Genomic DNA, 23,060 nt, shown 5'->3' with positions numbered 1-23,060 from the left:
TGTGAGCAGGGGTGGGGCAGAGAGAGAGGGAGACACAGAATCCGAAGCAGGCTTCAGGCTCTGAGCTGTCAGCACAGAGCCCAGTGCAGGGCTTGAACTCACTAATGGTGAGATCATGACCTGAGCCGAAGTCGGAGGCTTAAGGAACTGAGCCACCCAATGCCCCACTGTACCATTTTTCTTTTTTTTTTAATTTAGGTGTGTCTTAGAGCTACACCTCACTACCTCACTCCCTTTAGTGACTGTCCAGTGTTCCATACTATAAATGTAGACAATTTACATAACCAGCCTTTGATGACTATTTGCAAAGAACACCTTGTTACAAACCAGATTACCCTACAAGAGGCTATAGTGTGCATTCCCACCTGCTGTATTTACTTTCATCATGTGGGAGGGTATGTTTCTTTGTATACTTAATAACCTGTATTTTTAAGCTGTTACTTCAAACTTTTTTTTTTTTTAAAGAAAGCTCTACGCCCAACATGCGGCTTGAACTCACGACCCTGATATCAAGAGTTGCGTGTTCTGCAGACTGAGCCAGCCATGCGCCCCTATTTCAGACTTGTTAATGTTTTTCATTGTGATAGATAAAACATATCATTTTTATTTAATTCTGAGGAAGGATAATTACTTTTTAATTTGTTTAAAAGCCATTGATATTTTCTTTGAACTGCTTTTCCTTATCGTTTTCCTATTTCTAAAAATGTGGTTAATCTTAATGATTTGCAAGAGCCCTTTGTGCGTTAAAGAAGTTAGCTTTCTTCCATTATTGTGAAAATACTTCTTCCCTTTTTGTTGGGAAACTGATTTGTATGAACCCCATAGATTGATCTAACCATTCCTCTTTTTGGGATGTTTGTGAAAGAGATTTAGGTTCCCAAACATTTAAATTCCTGGAAGTGCAGTGTTTTGACAAACCTGGTTTTTAGTTGTGCCTTTACAGTGATTGGGAGAAGCTAATTGTAGATGAGTAGCCTCAGATCTCTTATTAGGAATAGTCATTAAAAAACCTTATTTTATACAAGTGTGTATATCCTTTACTAGCCTGTGTGGCCATAAAACTGTAACACTAACTGATAGTTAACTACCTGAATTATATAAAATGGAAGTTTTGTTGGTTTAAAAATTTTTTAATTTTTTCTTTTAATTTTTTTTAATGTGTATTTTTGAGAGAGAGAGAGAATGGGGGAGGGGCAGTGAGAGAGGGAGACACAGAATCCAAAGCAGGCTCAAGGCTCTGAGTCGTCAGCACAGAGCCCGACATGGGGCTCGAACTCACGAACCGTGAGATCATGACCTGAGCCAAAGTTGGACGCTTAACCAACTGAACCACCCAGATGCCCTACCAAAAAATTTTTTTTCAATGAGAGAGTGGGAGAGGGGCAGAGAGAGAGAGGGTGGGGGGGAGGGACAAAGCATCTGAAGTGGGGTCTGTGCTGTCAGCAGGGCTCGAACTCATGAACCATGAGATAATGACCTAAGCTGAAGTCGGATGCTTATAACCGACTGAGCCATTCAGGTGCCCCTGTTGTTGTCTTAATGTTACTTATTCTCTAACTTCAGCCTCCTTGCAGATGGGTGTAAGTCAGCCTTTCTGGTTTTACCCAGCTGGATTATAATCGTATGGTTGTTAAAATGAAGATTCCCTGTAGGAAACTCATAATGTAATTGTTGGTATATGTAATCTGCTGAGCTGTTCTAAAAGGTCAAGGCAAATTTAATTTGGTCAGAAATGATAGTTGTAGTTTTTCTGTTCCTAGCTCTATTTATTTTTGTATTTCTAATATCTTACCTTGCACATTCCATTCCAGTTCAAGCTCATTCGATGTTTGGGAACTATATGTATAGATGGGAAGCCTGTCTGTGGATCAGATATACTAGTCCCTAGATGCTTTTTCTGTTTTACAAGTTTATCCCATATACGAGGTCCTCACTTCAATACATTCGTGATCCTTGTATTTTATAGAAAAAGTGATGATAAAATGTTTAGTATCAGAAATGTACTTTTTTCAGCAAAATAATCTTTAATAAGATAGTAGTTTAACAGTGGTCCCATTTTCTCATAGAATGAATAAGAAAATGCACCATTTTTCTTCTTGTGTTTGGACTTTATTCTGATTTCTGAGCAGAAATGAACCCAGCTTACCAATTTTTATAACTTTTAATTGTAGAGAAGTTGACAAGTGAGATTCAGAGTCGGGAAAATAAATGCATGGCTATGTACAAGAAGCTGAGCAGGTGGCCAGAGTGTAATGCCCTTTCCAGGCGCCTCTTACTGAAAAAGTGAGTAGAGGCTTCTCTTTGGACTATGAGACTGTAGCAGGGCTCTCAGTTTGCACTACTGCTTTTCTTTCTTTCCTTCTTTCTTTCTTTCTTTCTTTCTTTCTTTTTTTTTTTTTTTTGGTTGTCTTTTATGTTGTCCGGGCATAAAGTGAAATCTTTTAGTAGTGTGTTTTAGGTGTTTTTAAAAGTTTTTGATGAGCCTTCATCTTTCAGTAAAGAGGTATAATTGTACTTATACCACCAGGGTGCTGAGTATTAGGTCTTGAGAATGAATGCTGAAAATCATTAATTTGTTAAATTCAGTATTGGTCTAAAAGACACACCTTCCCCTCCCCACCACCCCATCTCACGGCCCTGTTTTGGGGAAGTGCTAATATGGGTGTTTTAGGAGCATTTGTTTTCTGGATCTGGTCATTTCATTGAAGGAAGTAACAGTTCCTTAAAAGTTTTTTACTTGGAAAAATGCCTCTGGGGTTGCCCTTTTAGGGAAACTTGGAAGGGTGGGCTTCTCCTTGTAAAGACTAAAATATAGAAAGTAAGTTGAGTATTATGGTTCTTAGGGCAGACTTGTCACAACTTGGGTTTAATCCTGTGTGCACCATTCAATCTGATTTTAGCTCAGATGACTGGCAGTTCTATCTGACTTATTTCGATTCTGTGTTTCGACTGATTGAAGAGGCCTGGACTCCTCCTGCTGAAGGTGAACAGTAAGTTGATTCCTGAATTCCAGTGGCACTTTTTAGCACATTGTAGCAAAAGGATTTCATTGGAAGCCTAATCGAATTCTCTTTTTCAGTCTCAATAGTGTATCCCTTTCAAAATAAGATTTTTCATTTTTTTATTGTAAAATAAATATGTTCATTGTAAAAATGTTAAACTAGTGCAGAAATATATGGTGTAGAAAGTGTTAGTTTCTGATTATCCTACCATCCCAGAAATAACATTTTTTTTTACCTTTTTCCACTTCTATTGAGTTATAATTGATCCAGAGAGCGATCTCTCTCTCTTTCTCTCTCTCTCTCTTCCTTTTTTTTTTTTTTTTTTGAAGTGAGCTCTCTGTTCAGTGTGGGGCTTGAACTCATGACCCCGACCCCAAGATCAAGAGTTGCATGCTCTGCTAATTGAGCCAGCCAGGTGCCCCCAGAGATAACACTTAATGGCAGTTTAGAGTTTTTTCTTCTAGATTTATTTCTGTCCATATACTAACATAATTATTCCCATTATTTAACATAAAAATGCAATCATATTAGTGGTTTGCAACTTGGTATTTTCTCCCTTAAAATATGTCTTGGGCATTTTTCCATTTTTGGTACATAGAGATCTGTTTCATTCTTTTTTAGTGACTTAAGAGAACTCCCATTTTAGAGATGTACTGTAATTCATTTAACGTGTCTCCTGTGGATGGACTGATGGACACTTGGATTGTTGCTGATTTCCTTTTTTTTTTTATATTACAGATAATACCATAATAAACATGAATGGAATCTTTTTGAAAAGTGAATACATAAGCAGGATTTAAGATGTTGATGAGCTTGTGCTTACTTTGTAATATTGACTAAATCATCTAAATTTTCTTAGCCTTCATTCAAGCAGTAAAGTAAAATTTACTTAGATTTTTTATTAGGTGATATTTGATATATATAAAGTGACCCCTTCTCTTTTTAAGAAAGAGGTATAGGTAGTCAGTCACTGTGTAGTAATCAGATGCCAAAATTGGGAGTAATCATATCCTATGTTACCTGTCAGAATGTGTGCCTAGTTCTCTTTTGCCCCATGTTATTTTATAATTATCAGAATGCTTTTTATTTTTTAATTTGTTTTTTGAAATCAATTTGGCTTCACTTTAAGTTTTGGGACAGACAGTAGAGGCACAAAATACCTTTTTCATGTGTTTACACCTAGCTCTTTAGAAGGAGAAGTCCATTATTCTGCAGAAGAAGCTGTGAAATTTATAGAAGATCGGATAACAGAAGAATCTAAAAGTTCCCGCCATCTCCGAGGACCACATCTTGCTAAACTGGAACTGATTAGACGTTTAAGACGTCAAGGTTTTAATGATGAGTACAAACTAGGTAAGAAACCCTAATATTATTTGGGAACCCTGGAGAAGATGCAGGGATGTCTTCCATACCCAAATGCAGTATTCATTATGTGAGGTCTATGATGATGCCGTCATGTTTGGGAAGCAGACATCTTCATAACATGAAAATATTTACTAACAAATGGATTACTGATAAAATTAGCCCTCGATCACATCTTCAACTTGACTTAACATTAGCATCTCTCCCTATTCCACCAGAGTCTTTTTCAGGCATTCTTTTTGACCTGACATTAATGTCAAAATCAGTTTCAAAGTAAAATAACCAGTTTTGTAAAAGTTTCAAGATTTCATGAAGAGGATGGAAAGTTTCTTGAAAATCTGCTCCAAGCGCTCAGAAAACCATTGACAAAACAACATCTGGTGGAGTTAGAACAATTAACAGTTAAAGAGAAAATTTACAAGGACAATGACAAGATAGGAGAAAAAACATGATTTGGATAGTAAAGCATGAAGAAATGCCTTCAGGAAATTTGATGAAGTGCTTAGATGTTTATTTGAAAATGCCTTTTTTTAAAATGATTATTTATTTTGAGAGAGAGCGCATTTGTGTGAGCATGAGGAGGGGCAAAGAGAGACAGGGAGAGAGAATCCCAAGCAGGCTCCGTGCTGTCACATTGTGGGGCTCCATCTCATGAAATGTGAGATTGTGACCCAAGCCGAACCTGAGTTAGACACTTAACCAACTGAGTCACCTAGGCACCTGAAAAAAATTTTTTTTTTTTTATTGAGAGAATGCACAAGTGGGGAAGGGACGGAGAGAGGGAGACAGAGGATCTGAAGCTGACAGCAGAGAGCTTGATGCAGGGCTCCAACTGATAAACTGTGAGGTCGTGACCTGCGCCGAAGTCGGATGCTTAACCAACTGAGCCACCCAGGCACCCTGAAAATGGTTTTTTTTTTTTAAGTGCTTATTTATTTTTCAGAGAGAGAGAGGGAACGCGTGTGCACGTGAGAGGGGGTGGGGCAGAGAGAGGGGGACACAGAATCCAAAGAAGGCTCCAGACTCTTAGCTGTCAGCACAGAACCCGATGTGGGGCTTGAACCCACGAACTGTGAGATCATTACCTGAACCAAAGTTGGACGCTTAACTGACTGAGCCACCCAGGATCCCCGAGAAAGAGAATCTTAAGCAGGCTCCACATTCAGAGTGGAGCCTGACATAGGGCTTGATTCTATGACCTTGGGATCATGACCTGAGCTGTAGTCTAGAATCATACACTCAACCGACTGAGCTACCCAGGTGCACCTCTCACAACCAGTTTTGAATTCCATGTTGACTTCTTTAGGTCTACTTAAGGAACCTTAGTCTCTGTTATTTCCAGAAATGCAAACGAAAATTTTCATGTGACCCTCTGCAAAATGTTGAGATAGATTCCAAAGAATTGCTTTTTTTCCAAAGCTGGATAGAAAAGTTTGGATCTGCATTGACACTTGGCTGTATCCATCTCTTGTCTTTCTCTTCCCTCTCACCAGCCTTCATGTTAGAAATTTGTGACTTTTTAAAATTTATTTATTTATTTTTTGTGACAGAGAGAGAGTGAGAGTGAGAGTATGCACATGCATGCGAGCCAGGGAGGAGCAGAGAGAGAGGGAGAGAGAATCCCAAGCAGGCTCCGTGTTGTCATTACAGAGTCTAATGTGGGGCTTGATTCCACAAACCGTGAAATCATCATGACCTGAGCTGAAATCAGTTGGACACTCAACCAACTGAGCCACCCAGGTGCCCCAGAAATTTGTGACTTTGTCTAGTCTACCCAAAATTCTTTTTGAAGTAAACTCTACCTGCAACAGGGGGCTTGAACTCATGACCCTGAGATCAGGAGTTGCATGCTGTACCGACTGAGCCAGCCAGGGGCTTCTGCACAAAATGTTTTTTACGCAGACAAGTGAGTGATTCTTAGTGACTTGGATTATAGTCCTATGAGAATCTGACGAAAGCCATGGACTTCTGTTCCCAGAATTGTGAATAGGAACCAAGACCTAAAATCTTACCGAAATTCCAGGTTACAATTTTATGTTTCTTATTTTAATTTTTTTAAAAAATGTTTATTTTGAGAGAGAGAGAGAGAACGCTAGCAGGGAAGGGGCAAAGAAGGGGAGAGAGAGAATTCCAAGCAGGCTCTGCACTGTCAGCTCAGAGCCTGAGTTGGGGCTTGATCTTACAACCCTGGGATCATGACCTGAACTGAAATCAAGAGTCAGATGGTTGGGGCACCTTGGTGGCTCAGTCCATTGAGTGACTTCGGCTCAGGTCATGATCTTGCAGTTTGTGAGTTCAAGCCCCACATCAGGCTTGCTGCTGTCAGCCTGTCAGCACAGAGCCTGCTTTGGATCCTCTGTCACCCTCTCTCTGCCCCTCCCCCGCTGGTGCTCTCCCCAAAATAAGTAAATATTAAAAAAAGAAAAAAAGTTGGATGCTGACTTAACCAACAGAGCCACCCAGGTGCCCCCAAAATCTCTGCTTCTTAAATCTAGTTCAGTTTGAGAGTATCTTACTATTATTATTATTATTATTATTATTATTATTATTATTTTAATGTTTGTGTAGTTTTGAAACAGAGTGCCAGCAGGTAGGGAAAGAGAGAGGGGGGGAAGGAAGATCTGAAGCGGGCTCTGTACTGACAGCAGTGAGCCTGATATGGGGCTTGAACTCAGAAACTGTGAGATCATGACTTGAGCTGAAGTCGGACGCTCAACTGACAGAGCCACCCAGGTGCCCCTATTATTTTGTTTTTAATGTGAGGAAGAATAAAAGGAACTGGTAGCTTTCTGCAGATCCAGGTTTAAATTTTCCATAGTGAATGATCTTGTTGGAGTTACTGGCTTGTGACTCTCCCCATTTATTTTCTCTCAGTTGGTGTGCCTGTTAAACATTCCCTTCCACTTAATTAACATTTATTTAATACTTGGTAAGTATTTCAGGAACTGTGGAAAGAAACGTGGTTGTTTAATGTTTGTTTATAAACTTAAGTCTTTATTTAAACTTTAATGAAAACTTTTTAGCTATTTAAACTTTAATTCAATGGAAAGCGTCATGTTTCCTACATGTAATAATATGTAAGCTGAGTTTGTAAGATTCAACTTCTTTTTAAAGTGTTTGTTGAGTTTTAAATGGGCAAGCCATCCTCCAGCCCTCACTGCCATTCTCATTCAAGCACTCAAGCAGAATTTTTATTTAATCAAAATAAATATTTTTCAAATCATACCTCTTAATATAGAAATTATTTCAGTCCTTGAGTTAATTTATTGATTTTTGTTTTCTCTCTTAGGTGATCCAGAAGAATTAATGTTCCAGTATTTTAAAAAGTTTGGGGATAAGCCTTGCTGTTTTACAGACCTCAAGGTGTTTGTTGACCTCTTGCCTGCTACACAGTGTACAAAAGTAAGTATACTTCAGAATCCTGTTGGGTGCTTGTATTGAGGGTAACAAGAGTAACTATGTAAGTTGGTGGATGCTAGATATCAAGATAACTGCTCTAGCAAGCAGGGACTCTAGGTGCTATCAGATGAAGACATGATTTCTTGTTAAGCCACAAGGAGAATAAACCTCTGGAAGATAATTGGATTGTCTTTTTTGTTTTGTAGTGTGTGTGTGTGTGTGTGTGTGTGTGTGTGTGTGTGTGTGTGTGTTTTGAGATAATTGTAGATTTATACGTAGTTGTAAGAAATAATACAGAGATCTCTTTATACTCCTTCCCATTTTGCCCCAGTGGTAACATCTTGCATAACTATAGTATAATAACTTAATTAGGAAATTGACATCGATACAATCCACTGACCTTTTTCAGATTTCACTGTTTGACATTTGTGTGTGTACGTGTGGTACCTTACATGTGTGTTTAGTGTAGTATGTAGCGCAGTGGATTTGGTGACCTCCACTAGAGTCAGGATACAGAACAGCTTCACCACCAGATTCCGTGGCTGCCTTTTTTACCTGCAAACTTTTCCCTGCAGCTCTCTCTCCTGCTTTCACCCCCTCCCCTGGCAACCACAATAATGTTTTCTATTTCTGTAATTTTGTTATTTTGAGAATGTTATATAGCTGAATCTGAATCATATTATATGTAACATTTTCAGATTGGCCCTTTTTCCTCTCAGCATAATTCTCTGGAGATTCATCCATGTTACATGTATTACTAGTTCAGTCTTTTGTATTGCTGAATAGTGTTCTGTGTTATGGATGTGCCACCATTTCTTTAACCTGCTGAAGGACATACAGTTTCCTGTTTTTGGCTGTTACAAATAGAGCTTCTGTGAACATTTGTGTGCAGGTTTTTTGTGTGAACTTAAGCCTTCATTTTTCTGAGGAAAATGACCAGTAGAGCAAGATAGCTGCATGTTTAGTCTTTTTTTTTTTTTTTTTTTTTGAGATATGACCAAACTTTTCATGGTGACTGTACCATTTTAAATTCCTGTTAGCAGTGTATGAGTGATTCAGTTTCTCTGCGTCCTCATCAGCACTTAGTGTTGTCACTATTTTTTTATTTTAGCCATTCTCATAGGTGTGTAGTGATATTTTATAATGGTTTTAATGTGTGTTTTCCTAATGGTTAGTGATGTTTAACATCTTTTCATGTGCTTATTTGCCATCTTTATATTCTCATTGAGATGTGTTTTTCTATCTTTTGCTTGTTTTCTAGTTGGTTTTTGTGTTTTTACTGTTGAGTTTTGAGAGTTTAGCTATTCTAGATACAAGTCCTTTGTCAGATATGTGGTTTCACGTTTTCTCCCAGTCTGTAGCTTGTCTTTTCGTCCTTTAACAGGATCCTTTGAAGAGCAAAATTTTACATTTTGATGAATTTATTTTGGAATACTTTTCAATTTACAGAAAACTCATTTGGATAGTGCAGAAAATTACACTACACCCTTCACCTACCTTGTTAACATCTTAAATTACCATGGTACACTTGTCAACAACTAAGAAACTGACATTGGTACATTACTATAACCTCTAGATTTTATCTAGATTTCTGCAGTTTTCCCATTAATATCCTTTTTCTGTTCTGCGATCTAATCTAGAGTACCACACTGTGGTTAGTTGTCATATATTGGGAGTTTTTGATGTGAATGAACCAATGTAAGATTGTTACATAATGAGATGGAGAACCTTGTCTTTAGACTCCTCATCCATGGCAACATTTATCCAGAGTATCCCTGGTAATGGGCAGCTGGTGCATTCTATCAATTGGAAGAACAGTGTATGTAGAGTAGGAGAGAGCACCACGTAAAGAAATACTGGCATGTATAAAGAAAGTCTGTGACTCTGGTCAGCTTTACTCATTAGTGCCTCTGTAATTAGTGAAGGTTGGAAGCCTTCCTATTGCAGGGGTGCCACCACCTGTTCTCTCAGAAAGCCTTCTGTCACCTCCCATAGTGGAGGTGACTAGACTATGTTTGGTGAGTCATGTCTTCAGTCCATCAGGTTTGATACTTGGCAGTCTTGAGGTGACACATCTAGGGCAGATGGAGCAGTGTTTTCCCAAACTGATAAGTAGCCAGTGGTCTGTATTTAGTTATGAAATGAGGCTCACCATTCTCTTTGATTTAGTAAAGCTATTCTTGGAGCACCATGTTACAGGGCTCAGGCCAAGCTTTAGAAGTTTCTGGATTAATTACAATTAATTACATTTACAATTGTAATTAATCCAGAAACTGGATCCTGGGTTGTAGGAGGACGTGAAAACGTATGAGAGAGAAATAGTTGAGTGGAAGAGAGAGGTTTGGTCTGATGAGGACAGAGTCCTTTTCTCATATTTGAAAAGCTCCCTTATAAAAAGCGGATGAGAATTGAGACCAGCAGGAAATTGTTACAGGGAACTTGGAATTTGGCCAGTGAAAAATAGATTTTTTTTTTAATAGAATTCTCTAAAAATGTAGTGTGTGAGTTTCATGGTACTGGTGGGATTTAAGCAGAATCTAGAACCACATGGGAGAACCACATGTGACAGGCCTTCAGTTAATGTTTGTTGCATGTATTATGTATAAGTGCTAAGATTTGGAACAATTGATCTTAGTGTCCTTCCCATCTTGTAAGTTGAAGCACCAAATGATGGGACTGCATTAGAGGAAACCTTAAATGGCTTTCAGCTGAGATTCATAAAGTTTTGCTAACATAAATCTAGTACAAGGAGATCTACTCTGTTGGTTATGTTTGAAAATCTTAGGTCACCTCACGTGACCTCATATATTAATAATCTGTGGAGAGGAACCCTCTAGAAATGCTGGGATACTGTCAGTGATAGGTAGTCTTTGTTCTGTGAGACAAAGGATGTGAAGCTGTTGCAATGAATTTGTAATTCCACTTAAATTTTTCATTGAGGGGTAATTTTGCTGCCAAAACTTTTTAAATGTAGGATGACTTCAATAGCTAAAAATCCTGCTACTCAGCAGTGTATTTGTCAGAGGATTAAACTGTTTGAGTAAAGTTCAGGCTGAGAACTGTAGTCCCAATTAATTAGGAGCCAAATGCTTTTAAAGTAGGCCATTGAATCCAGTTATCTTGAAGTGGCTCAACCAGGGTGATGTTTTTATCTTTTGTTTTCTTTGCCTTGGAATTTTAAGCTAAACATATGATTCCAGTTAAAAAAAACTTTTTTTTTCAACGTTTTTTATTTATTTTTGGGACAGAGACAGAGCATGAACGGGGGAGGGGCAGAGAGAGAGGGAGACACAGAATCGGAAACAGGCTCCAGGCTCTGAGCCATCAGCCCAGAGCCCGACGCGGGGCTCGAACTCACGGACCGCGAGATCGTGACCTGGCTGAAGTTGGACGCCTAACCGACTGCGCCACCCAGGCGCCCCTGATTCCAGTTTTTAAAGAAGCTTTTTGTACAGTAGTAAAACTATACAGACTGAAATAAAGAATGAATGTATTCTTTTATGACAAAACCTATTTGGAAGATTCTCAAAGTGTTCCCTAAAGAAGGCATTAATAGTAAACATCACTAATATATAAAATGGTTTACAACAGTGGAACAGCTGGCAGTAGAAGCTATACAGGCATTTAATCAAAAGCATGGAGACCAGTGCTTTGGTTTCTTTGTTGCAAATGATTACCTGATCATAATAATTAAATTTCATACAATTGGAGATAAATTGAAGCAAAATTGTTACAGATGTGAAACTGCACAGCGTGGGGAGGGGGGTGGTTTATTTTACTTTAATTTTTATTTGTGTAAAAAATATTACATGCATAAAGTTAAAAAGCCAGGTAGTACTAGAAGGCTTTTGTTGAAAAACAGCAGTAGCTCTTTGCCACCTTCACCCTGGTTCTGGCGCTTTACAGGCAAATCACTCAACTCCTGTTTCTTCTGTTATTTACCTCCGTATTTCTAAGTTATAGACTTGTCCAGGTATTCATTTATTTTTATAGTTATAGTCTTCATCTGTTGGAGCCCCACCACTGAAGATGATCATCTCATTTACAACATCTCCCTTCTCTTCTTACATACTTTCTCCCCAGTTTAGTTCAGTCATTATTCAGAATTTATATTTTTATGACCGAAGGCTGAGCCACTTTGTATACGGAGATTACCTTTCTCAAACAACTTTCTTTCTCGGAGTTAAGATTGTTTTGTTTGATTCACCCCAGTCAATTGGACAGAACCATACAAGTATAAAACTCTGTTAGTTTAATACATGAGGTGGTAATATGTTTTGTTCTCCCCCAAACCTCCTCCATCCCCTGCCCCTCACCTCGGAAATACTTTATTTTTTTATTTTACTTTTTTTTTTTTTAACATTTATTTATTTTTGAGAGACAGAGAGAGACGGAGTATGAGCAAGGGAGGGGCATAAAAAGAAGGAGACACAGAATCCGAAGCAGGCTCCAGGCTCTGAGCAAGCTGTCAGCACAGAGCCCGACACGGGGCTCAAACCCATGAACCATGAGATCATGACCTGAGCCAAAGTCAGACGCTTAATTGACTAGGCCACCCAGGTGCCCCTTGAAATTCTTAAAGAAAAATTTTTTTTCATGTTTATTTATCTTTGTTTATTTTTTCATGTTTGTTTATTTTGAGAGAGAGAGAGAGAGACAGACAGACAGACAGAGCACCAGCAGGGGAGGGACAGAGAGGGAGGGAGGGAGGGAGGGAGAGAATCCTAGGCATACTCCGTGCTGTCAGTGCAGAGCCTGACTCGGAGCTCGATCTCATGAACCATGAGATTGTGACCTGAGCTGAAATCAGCCAACTGAGACACCCAGGTGCCCCTAGAAATACTTTTCACGGAACCTGTTTGCCATCATCTGTGTTTGGTGTCTCAAACATTTGGCAGGTGGCATTCTGGGATCTGGTTGGGAGCTGGGGGGTGGGGGCCGGGGTGCGCATCACCGAATAATGGAGTTTCACTTTGTCCTTGTTTCGTTTTTTTTCTTTTCCCTTTCCTTTCCTTTCCTTTCCTTTCCTAATACAGAGATTTTATCTTTTTATTTATTTAATTTTAATTCCAGTATAGTTTATATAGTGTTAAATTAGTTTCAGGTGTACAATATAATGATTCATCAATTCTTTACATTAATCAGTGTTTATCATAAGTGTACTTGTTATCCCCTTCACCTGTTTCACCCATTCCCCCTACCCGCCTTCCCTCTGGGAACCATCAGTTCTCTATAGTTAAGACTGTTTATTGGTTTGTCTCTTTTTTCTTCCCCTTTGTTCGTTTGTTTTGTTTCTTAAATTCCACATGAGTGAAATCAGGCAGTATTAGTCTTTCTCTGACTGATTTCTCTTAGCATTGTACTCTCTGGCTCTATCCATGTAGTTGGAAATGGCAAGATTTCATTCTTTTTTGTGGCTCAGTAATCCATTGTGTGTCAATGGACACTTGGGGTGCTTCCATAATTTAGCTATTGTAAGTAATGCTGTAATAAACATAGTAGTGCATATATCCTTTTGAATTGGTGTTTTTGTATTTGGGTAGATACCCAGTAGTGCGATTCCTGGATCACATGATAGGTGAGGAGGTGGAGAATAAAGAACCCTTGTGCACTGTTGGTGAGAATGCAAGCTGGTGTAGCCACTGTGGACAACTGTGTGGAGTTTCCTCAGACAATTAAAAATAGCACTTTATCCCCATTTCTAGCTATACCTGTTGTCTGTGAATCTGTAGTGCCTCTGGTTCAGCTTCTCCTTGGGAGTATGCCTACAGGCATCTGCTGGGTTTAGGAAGTCAGTCTGTGAGCTAGGGAGCAGTCAGACTTCTTAGATGGAATTTAATTGTTCTTCCATTTCAGTGCCACCAACACTTGGGCTTTCTGGGGCCCTGAATTTCTGCCTTCTAAGGTTCTGTGTCAGGAATAGACTTGCTGCCCCTTGTGTGTGTTAGATTTCTGCCCTGTGCGTTGGTTAGCACTTGACACCTGCCCTTCTGCTGCTTTTTATCTTTGAAATCCTGTTAGTGTTTGTTTGCTGTCTGCTTTTCACATGTTCGTGATCCTTGTGGTTTGATGTTTTGTTGTCACCTTAATAGGATTTTGGCAGTGAGTAGTAAGCCCATGTTTAATAACATGTAATGGGAATGATACATGTTTTTTTAATTCCAAATTTAAAGATTCAAACACATTAAAATTTTTTTTTAACGTTTATTTTTTGAGAGGCAGAGAGACAGAGTGTGAGCAGGGGAGAGTCAGAGAGAGAGGGAGTCACAGAATGTGAAGCAGGCTCCAGGCTCTGAACTGGTAGCAGAGTCCAACATGGGGCTCGAACTCACGAACCATGAGATCATGACTTGAGCTGAAGTCCGATGCTTAACCAACTGAGCCACCCAGGTGTCCCTAGAATTAAAAACATTTTAATACAAGGTGTTACCATTGGGAGAAACTGGATGAGAAAGGCACATGGGATCTCTCTGTATTATTTCTTACAACTGCATGCGAATCCATAATTATGTCAAAATACAACAATTAAAAAGCAAGTTAGGGCCACTGATATGACATAACTATTCCTCTCAGTGTGTAACGTTTTCTTTAAGAATTTACTCATATATCAATTTTGTTTTTGGTACTGTGCTCTTTACAGTTTCCTAATTAAACTTTTCATTGCCACACTATATAGTATGTTGATATGCTGTAATTTATGAAACCTTTTCGCAGTTCTTTTTTTTAATGTTTATTTTTTATTTTTGAGAGAGCAAGAGAGAGTGAGCAGGGGAGGGGCAGAGAGAGAGAGGGGGACAGAGGATCTGAAGTGGACTCTGTGCTGACAACAGAGAGCCCGACGTGGGACTCGAACTGATGAACCATGAGATCACGACCTGAGCTGAGGCTGGACGCTCAACCGACTGAGCCAGCTGGGTGCCTCATTTTCACAATTCTTTTAATCTTTTAGTTAGTATAGTACCTGGTATTGACCAATACTTGTGGCCAGCAGTGAATGAGTGTGCCATTTTTATTGGCATTTTACCAGCATTATGTGCTGTTAGAAATTTTTTTTTGTTTTAGGGGCACCTGGGTGGCTCAGTTGGTTAAGTGTCCGACTTCGGCTCGGGTCATGATCTCATGGTTCGTGGGTTTAAGCCCCACATTGGGCTCTGTGCTGATAGCTTGGAGCCTGGAGCCTGCTTCAGATTCTGTGTCTCCTCTCTCACTCTCTCTCTCTCTCTCCCTCTCCCTCTCTCTCTCTCTCTCTCTCTCTCTGCCCCTCCCCACTAGAACTCTGTCTCTCTCTCTCTCTCTCTCTCTCAAAAATAAATAAACATTAAAAGAAAAATAGAATTTTTTTTTGTTTAATTTTGGTAGATAGAAAATGATCTACTAAAGGGGTTTTAATTTGTACTTTTTCCTTGATGTCTTTTTCTAGACCATTTCAACATTTGTTAATGTTTAATTTGTTAATGCCTACCAGAGACTAGTTCTGTTTTGAGATCTGTGCTCCTTTTTTTCTACTTTGCAGTTTATTAATCAATTACTTGGAGTTGTTCCTTTGTCGACACCAACAGAGGATAAGTTGGCACTGCCTGCCGACATCAGAGCTCTGCAGCAACATTTATGTGTGGTGCAGCTGACGAGGTTACTTGGCTTGTACCACACTCTGGATAAAAATCAGAAACAGAGTGTGGTCAGAGAATTGATGTTAAGGTACCAGCATGGACTGGAATTTGGTGAGCAGCCTTTCAAAGTGTGCAGTTGTTCCCTGATTTGCTAAGTTTTAGAAGACCTTTTTTTTAATCACCTGGAGCACCTTGTTGTAATGAGTTTGGCAAGGAGGATATTTTGTCAGGTGGGAAGACTGTCCTAATGTAAAGCCTTTCTTAAGTTTGGAGTTTTAAGTGATTATAGTTGTCCATATTCTTCCTGATTGAGCTATCACATTGGGGCTTCTATGAATTACATGGAGTTTATGATAACTGTCACTTTTTCTGCTTTTATAGGCCTTAGTATTTTTAATACATAGACTGAAATTGCACTAAAGGAATGTTGTTAATTGTGAAGTAAAAATGTAGTTTAGAAATAGATGATCTTTAGATTGCTAGATACATGTGATAAAATATAAGTTATCTGACCAGATAACATCAGTATTTCTCTAACTGTATTCTAAATCATTAAGTGAAGTAATGAGCATACTATTACTTTAGTTTTACTGGCCCCTGGCTTCTGGTCTTTTCTTAACCTGAACCCTCCTTCCAAATCTTGCTTCTCTCCCTTTGGGGTCATTTCAGATACCACCTTTGTTCTGGAACGCTTTCTTCTGGTCCAGCTGAGTGTGACCTTACCTTATTTTGAATCTTTTGATTCATGGCTTATATTTTCTTCTGGTATTTATGCTAATCTTATTACTTTCATTTCCTCTCTTTATCTTACCTCTCCTGTCACTTTCCTGCTTTAAAAAACTCCTTTGGGGCAGTGATAGTTGCACAAATGTTAAAATACAAATATGGGATTTTTTCCCTACAGGGAAATCCTGTTTGAAAACCGAATTGCAGTTTTCAGACTATTACTGTCTCCTTGCTGTCCATGTGCTTATTGATATATGGAGAGAAACAGGTAAGGAACAGTGATTTCAATTTAACTTTATGCTTTGTTTTTATTGATTATAAATCCTGAGACTAATGATGTAATCCAAGAATTTGATTTATGCTTTTAGGTTTTTCTTCTTTGACGTTGTCCAGGGTGCTTCTAAAAGAACCCATCCCCAGATATCCCTCTCTCTCTAATCAGGATAATCTTTTAAATCAATGCATATATGTTCTTATTTTTATTATTTTATTTATTAAAATGTTTATTTTGAGAGAGACACAGCACGAGTGGGGGAGGGGCAGAGAGAGGGAAACCAGCAGAGAATCCAAGCAGGCTCCATGCTGGTCCAGGCAGGCTCCTGATGTGGGGCTCGAACTTAGGAAATGGTGAGATCATGTCCTGAGCCAAAATCAAGAGTCAGATGCTTAACCGACTGAACCTCTCATTGCCCGTTTTTATTTTAAAAATGTTTTAAATTGAAATATAATTGACACATTAATTTCAAGTGTACAACATAGTGATTCAATAATTTTGTATATCATGCTATAAATGTAGCTACTGTGTGTCCCCATACAGCACTATTACAGTACCATTGCCTGTATTTTCTGTGCTGTGCCTTTCACCCCGTCCCTATTCATTCCAGGACAGGAAGCCTGTACCTCCCACTCCCTCTTTTTGCCACCCCCCCCCAACAACCACCAGTTCTGTGTATTTATGGGTCTGTTTCTGCTTGGTTTGTTTTATGTTTTAGATTCCACATATAAGTGAAATCATATGGGATTTGTCTTCTCTGACTTATTTAGCATGATACACTCTAGGTCCATCCATGTTGTTGTGAAATGGCAAGATCTCATTCCTTTCTATGGCTGAATAATATTTGTGTGTGTGTGTGTGTGTGTGTGTGTGTGTGCACGCACGTGCGCGTGCGCACCACATCATCTTTATCCATTCATCTATTGACGGACACTTGGTTTGCTTCCATACCTTGGCTGTTGTAAATAATGCTGCAGTAAACATGGGGGTGCATATATCCTTTGGAATTGGTGTTTTCATTTTCTTTTGGTAATACCCAGTAGTGGAATTCCTGAATTGTGTGATATTTCTGATTATTTAAGGAACCTCCACACTGCTTTCCACAGTGGCTGCACCAACTTATATTCCCACCAACAGGGCACGAGTGGTCCTTTTTCTCCACATCCTTGCCAACACTTGTTATTTCTTGTCTGTCTTTTCTGTTTTTAAACATTTCTAAATATAGTGAATAATGACTGAAGTGCGTATTACAAAGTTACAGTAATTAAAATACAGAGAAACTGTTTCAGAGATAGATGTATAGGCCCATGGAATGGAATAGCCCTTTTTATTCACTTAAAAAATACATATGTAGGAGAATGCACTTTTTTTGGAATAGTTCTAATTAGCCTATTTAAGACAAAAATACAGTCCATGCTGAAGGAGGCATCATGTATCATTGAGCATGAAAAAGATGATTCATTTTTTTTTAGGGCTCACTCCTGACATTTTCTTTTATGAGCGGTTTTTTTTGGGGAAAAACTTAGGTACTTATTGCATATTCACGAGAATAAACTGCACAAGAAACAAAAGGCCCAGGAGACAGCACTGTGCAATAGAGATAAAACCCCTGCCCTCGGGGGTCGTTTTGTGGAGCACTTGATTTTGATTCCATCATCCTCCTGCTTAAAATCCTTCAGAGGTACCTGTTTTCCTGGGGATAAAGATCAACCTTTTTAGGGTAGTTTACAGTGCTCTTTACGATCTGGCCTCTGCCTTGATCTCCAAATTCTTAGGTTGCTTACAGCCTGTATCTACTGTGTTTTGTTTGTTGGTTGGTTTGTTTGCTACTATTAGTGAACACTGTGGTGCCTCTCTTTGAAATAACTTTCTTACTCTCTTCATCTAACTTTTACTCAAACAGTGCCTCTGACAAGCCTGTCTTGATTTTACCTCCATACCCATTGCGGATTTTATGCCCCTTCTGAACTTTGTAGGACGTTGTGTGTGCCTCTGTGCTAGCACTTGCACTGTATTGCAGCAGAGATGGGGGTGAAATCCTTTTTATCAGACTTGTCATCCGAGGCTCAGAATTGTGAGTGTGCATAGGGATGTAATAAAACATCATTAATGAACTGACCACTCAGTAATTTGGTCCCTGCTCAGATAAGATACCTTTCCCCACTTACCCCTAGCATCCATTCTTGCTCGTAAGAGCAAGCTAATCTCTTGTTTCTTTGAGCAGCGTGTCTGCCCATATAATAATAGCTAACGTTTGTTGATCATCAGGTACTTGAAAGTGTCATATGAATTAGCTCATTTAAACCTCATAATAATACTGTTAAGATTGTTGCAGTTTTATAGATGAGGGAAAGACAGGGCAGAGAGAAAGAAGTTAGGCAAATTTTCCATAATCATACAGTGTAAATACATTGGAAAATTGCCAATATAATAAAGATGCAAGGATTGTTGAAGGTGAAAATGATACTGAAGTGTTCCAATCAGAGGCATAGTCATTGTCTAACATGGATCTGGCAGAGATTAGAAATCTATGGAAATTTGGCGAGGATGTTGAAAGAGACTGATTTGAATGTGAAAGATTAAGAAGAACACTTGAATACATTGACACTGTCAAATATTTTGCAAAAAAGCATTTCTTTATGATTCAGCAAAAGTAAAATGTGGAATTAAGCATGTCATTTTTTCCCCTCCAGTTTTATTGATATGTGATTGGCATACTACTTTGTACTAGCTTAAGATATGTAATGTAATGATTTGATATGTCTACCATGAAATGATTATCACCGTAAATTTAGTGAACGTGGATCACCTCACAGTCACAGATTGTTTTTCTTTGGAATGAGAACTAATATCTTCTCGCTTAGCAGCTTTCGAGTATACAGTATGGAATTGTTAACTATAGTCACCATGCTGTACATTATTATATCCCAGAACGTAATATCATTTTGTTATGTTACAACATTTAGTTAGAAAAATTTTGTCCTGGAGCACCTGGCTGGCTCAGTCGGAAGAGCATGCGTCTCTTGATCTCAGGGTCATGAGTTCAAGCCCCACAATGGGTGAAAAGATTACTTTAAAAAAAAAAAAAAGAAGGAAAAATTTTGCCTTAAAACTCATCAATCCTTGATGCTCTTTTGATTTGGTGAAGAATTTGCATAAAGCTATAATTACAGCCTAAATTTTGCAAAATAAAGTAAAAAACGTCTTTATGACATTTGATTTAATAGATGAGAATTAAGCCTTTTTTCCCCTATTTAAAATTTTGTTTCCATCTTAAGGAGATCTTTTTTTAAATGTTTTGTTTTTGGTTTTGGTTTTTGAGAGAGTGCAAGTGGGGAAGGGGTAGCAAGAGAGGGGGACAGAGGATCCGAGGCGGGCTCCACATTGACCGGCTGACAGCAGTGAGCCTGAACATAGGAACGGCAAGATCATGACCTGGGTGGCTCAGTAGGTTAACCATCTGGTTCCGGCTCCAGTCATGATCTTGCGGTTCTTGAGTTCAAGCCCTCCATCGGGCTCTGTGATGACATCTCAGAACCTGGAGCCTACTTAAGATTCTGTGTCTCCCTCACTCTCTGCCCCTTCTCTACTTGCTCTCTCTCTCTCTCTCTCTCAAAAATAAATATTTAAAAATTTTTGAAAAAAAATGATCATGACCTGAGCCTAAGTTGGATGCTCAACCTACTGAGCTACCCAGGTGCCCCAAGGAGATCTTTTTTTAATACTAGTTATCTTTGAATAACTGGAACTTCTTAAAATTATTTATTCCATTATAATTGTCCAGCCGTCTCTTCTACTCACTTCTGAGCTTCTTGAGGTCAGGAACTATCTGTGACCCTTAAATTTAGTGTTGCTCCAGAGTTTAGGTCAGTGAGTGTTAAATTCAATAAAATTATGATTGTGAAGATCATGTAGGAACATCAGAAAACACTTTAAAAGCAAAGAGCAGAACAGAAAATTGGGTGCAGGTTGTGATTACTACCATGTAAAGTAATTCCAGCCCAGAGGCAGTACACTAAGATCATAATGGTAGTTTGCATAGATTATAGGTGTGTATAGTTTGGTTAGGATTATGCATGATATTTATCTAAAGCTCCAATTGTCGATTATATCTTGTTTCTTCTCTCTTAAAAAAAAAAGCCTATAGGATATAATTTTAAAAGCTCAATTCATGGAGCTTTTACTTTAAATTTTTTTTAAGTTTTATTTTTTTATTTTTATTTTAGAAAGAGCACGAGTTGGAGAGAGGGGCGACGGGGGGAGAGAGAGAGAAAGAGAAAGAAATAAAGAGAACAAAAATCTTAAGCAGGCTTCACACTCAGCTTAGAGCTGGATGCAGGGCTCAATCCCACAACGGAGTGTCAAGAGTCTGATGCTCAACTGACTGAGCCACCCAGGCACCCCAAGTTTTAGTTTCAGTTTAGGTTTTTGCTGACTATAAAAATAGCTTATACAAATTTTGGAGAACAGTTTATTTTAATCTTCCATTTCCAGCTTCCAAAAGGCACTCTGATATTTTGGCATATTTGCTTCTCTCTCTGTGCATGTTTTACAGACTGAAGATCATTTCTTCACACTAATTTTAACTGTGTGTGTTTTACTGAACGTTAATAGGTATTTATCCTTAATACTAAAAACTCTTCATTAATGTCATATGGCCGCATGGTGTTTTCCATGTGTGGGTTTTACTGTAACTTATTTCCTCATCCCATTATTAGTACAGTGAATATTTTTGTATATAAATCTTTATTTCATATTTTCTTTGGTACACAAAACAGAAGTTACTTGGTCTTTAAGACTCTTGATGCATGGAGCCTTTTGAAGGCCAAACAAAAAAAAAAATGTGTCATATTAGTCTGATTATTAGTGAACAGTTTTATTCAAGTATCACTTGACATTCAAATAGTAGAGTTACATATGGAAGAAAAATGATGTGTAGTGAGAGCATCTGTCTGGAATCTTATAGAGAAAATCTTGTACCGAGAAGGTTGGTGGACTCTAGTTCTCCTTCAGAGTCTATCTCTTCTCAGCATCTAGGATTCTCTGAGATTCCGTAACTTTCTTTATAAGACCTTGCAGCTTAATGTTGGCATCACTTTTGTAGATGCATGATTAAGAACTGTGAGATAACTGTTGAGAGACTCTATTCAGGGAAATTCCTGATTTTGCTTATAGGTATGTATCTAAAATTTGTTCTCAGACACCTAAACTCATTCTTTAAATAGCTAGGGGAGGTGATACATCAGTAAGTTTTGTCTTTTGTTTGTGAGAAACCTCCCTTTGTTGTCAAGCACTGTGGATAATGCTGTTACATTTTGATTCTAGGTGATGAGACTGCTGTGTGGCAGGCCCTGACTTTGCTGGAAGAGGGATTAATCCACAGCCCTTCCAACGCTCAATTCAAATTGCTGCTTGTTCGAATCTACTGTGTACTGGGTGCATTTGAACCAGTGGTGGATCTGTACTCCAGCCTTGATGCTAAGCATATCCAGCATGACACCATTGGGTTGGTAGTATATACTCTGAATACCGAGCAGCCAGCTACACTACGGTGGGGTCCTTCTACATGGAACTTGGACTTTTAGAGTTTAGCAGCAGAGTTGTTTCTGTTATTAAGCTTTTTAGATTAAGTAATCCCCCATTATATGGCCTATTGCAAAGCAGAAAGATTTTTATATCTTCCAGCATTTTGTGGTAATTTTAAAACTTGCACAATTTAGAAAAGGCAAGAAAGTTTTCCCCAGAGATAGCAAGCAACTATACTTTGAACACTTTTTCTTAGCACACGTTGTCTTGAAGTCTTGACTTCTGCTTTGCATTTGAGATTTACACATGTACTTCATTTGTTGACCTCAGAGATTCTTTTTCTTTAATGAAGGGGTTTTTTTGTAAAAAAAAATTTTTTTTTACATTTATTCATTTTTGAGAGACAGGCAGAGTGCAAGCGAGGGTGGGGCAGAGAAAGAGAGACACAGAATCTGAAGCAGGCTCCAGGCTCTGAGCTGTCAGTATGGAGCCTGACGCGGGGCTTGAACTCACAAACCGTGAGAGCACAACCTGAGCCGAAGTCGGACGCCCAACCTACTGAGCCACCCAGACACCTGGTTTTTTTGTTTGTTTGTTTGTTTTAATGTTTGTTTATTTTTGAGAGAAAGGGTAGACAGAGTGTAAATGGGGGAGAGGCAGAGAGAGAGGGAAACACAGAATCTGAAGCAGGCTCCAGGTTCTGAGCTATCAGCACAGAGCCTGATGCGGGGCTCGAACCCACGAACCATGAGATCATGACCTGAGCCGTAGTTGGACCCTTAACCGACCGAGCCACCCAGGTGTCCCTCGGTATTTTTTTTTAATGTTTATTTTTGGGAGACAGAAACAGAGCATGAGTTGGGGAGCGGCAGAGAGCAAGGGAGACCCAGAATCCAAAGCAGTCTCTAGGCTCTGAGCTGTCTGCATAGCATGGGGCTCAAACTCGTGGACTGTGAGATGTGACCTGAGCCGAAGTCAGACACTTAACCAATAGAGCCACCCAGGTGCCCCTACCTTAGAGCTTCTTTGAATGTGGATTTTGATTATTCTTTCTGATGAATCAAGGGTATATTTTTTTTATCCCTTGTGTCCCATTAATCATCTGAGTATAAGAAAGCATGGCATAGAACTTTAGGTCTCCCACAAAACTGAATTGACTTT

General features: G+C 38.9%; 1 protein-coding gene across 2 annotated transcripts in view; it reads left to right on the top strand.

Moving 5' to 3' along the window:
• Positions 1 to 23,060, top strand: part of NAA25 (N-alpha-acetyltransferase 25, NatB auxiliary subunit) — an 80,585-nt gene that overhangs the window by 25,704 nt on the left and 31,821 nt on the right. For both annotated transcript variants that reach the window (XM_045456982.1, XM_045456983.1), the window contains 7 exons: positions 2,172 to 2,283; positions 2,901 to 2,990; positions 4,186 to 4,355; positions 7,654 to 7,766; positions 15,277 to 15,484; positions 16,278 to 16,367; positions 21,699 to 21,879. In XM_045456982.1, the coding sequence (XP_045312938.1) occupies positions 2,172 to 2,283; positions 2,901 to 2,990; positions 4,186 to 4,355; positions 7,654 to 7,766; positions 15,277 to 15,484; positions 16,278 to 16,367; positions 21,699 to 21,879 (964 nt within the window). The remainder of the gene's footprint in view (positions 1 to 2,171; positions 2,284 to 2,900; positions 2,991 to 4,185; positions 4,356 to 7,653; positions 7,767 to 15,276; positions 15,485 to 16,277; positions 16,368 to 21,698; positions 21,880 to 23,060) is intronic.

This window comes from Leopardus geoffroyi, chromosome D3, assembly GCF_018350155.1.
Source record: "Leopardus geoffroyi isolate Oge1 chromosome D3, O.geoffroyi_Oge1_pat1.0, whole genome shotgun sequence".
In the NCBI taxonomy this organism is placed as follows: Eukaryota; Metazoa; Chordata; class Mammalia; order Carnivora; family Felidae; genus Leopardus; species Leopardus geoffroyi.
This window is presented reverse-complemented; position numbering and strand designations above follow the sequence as displayed.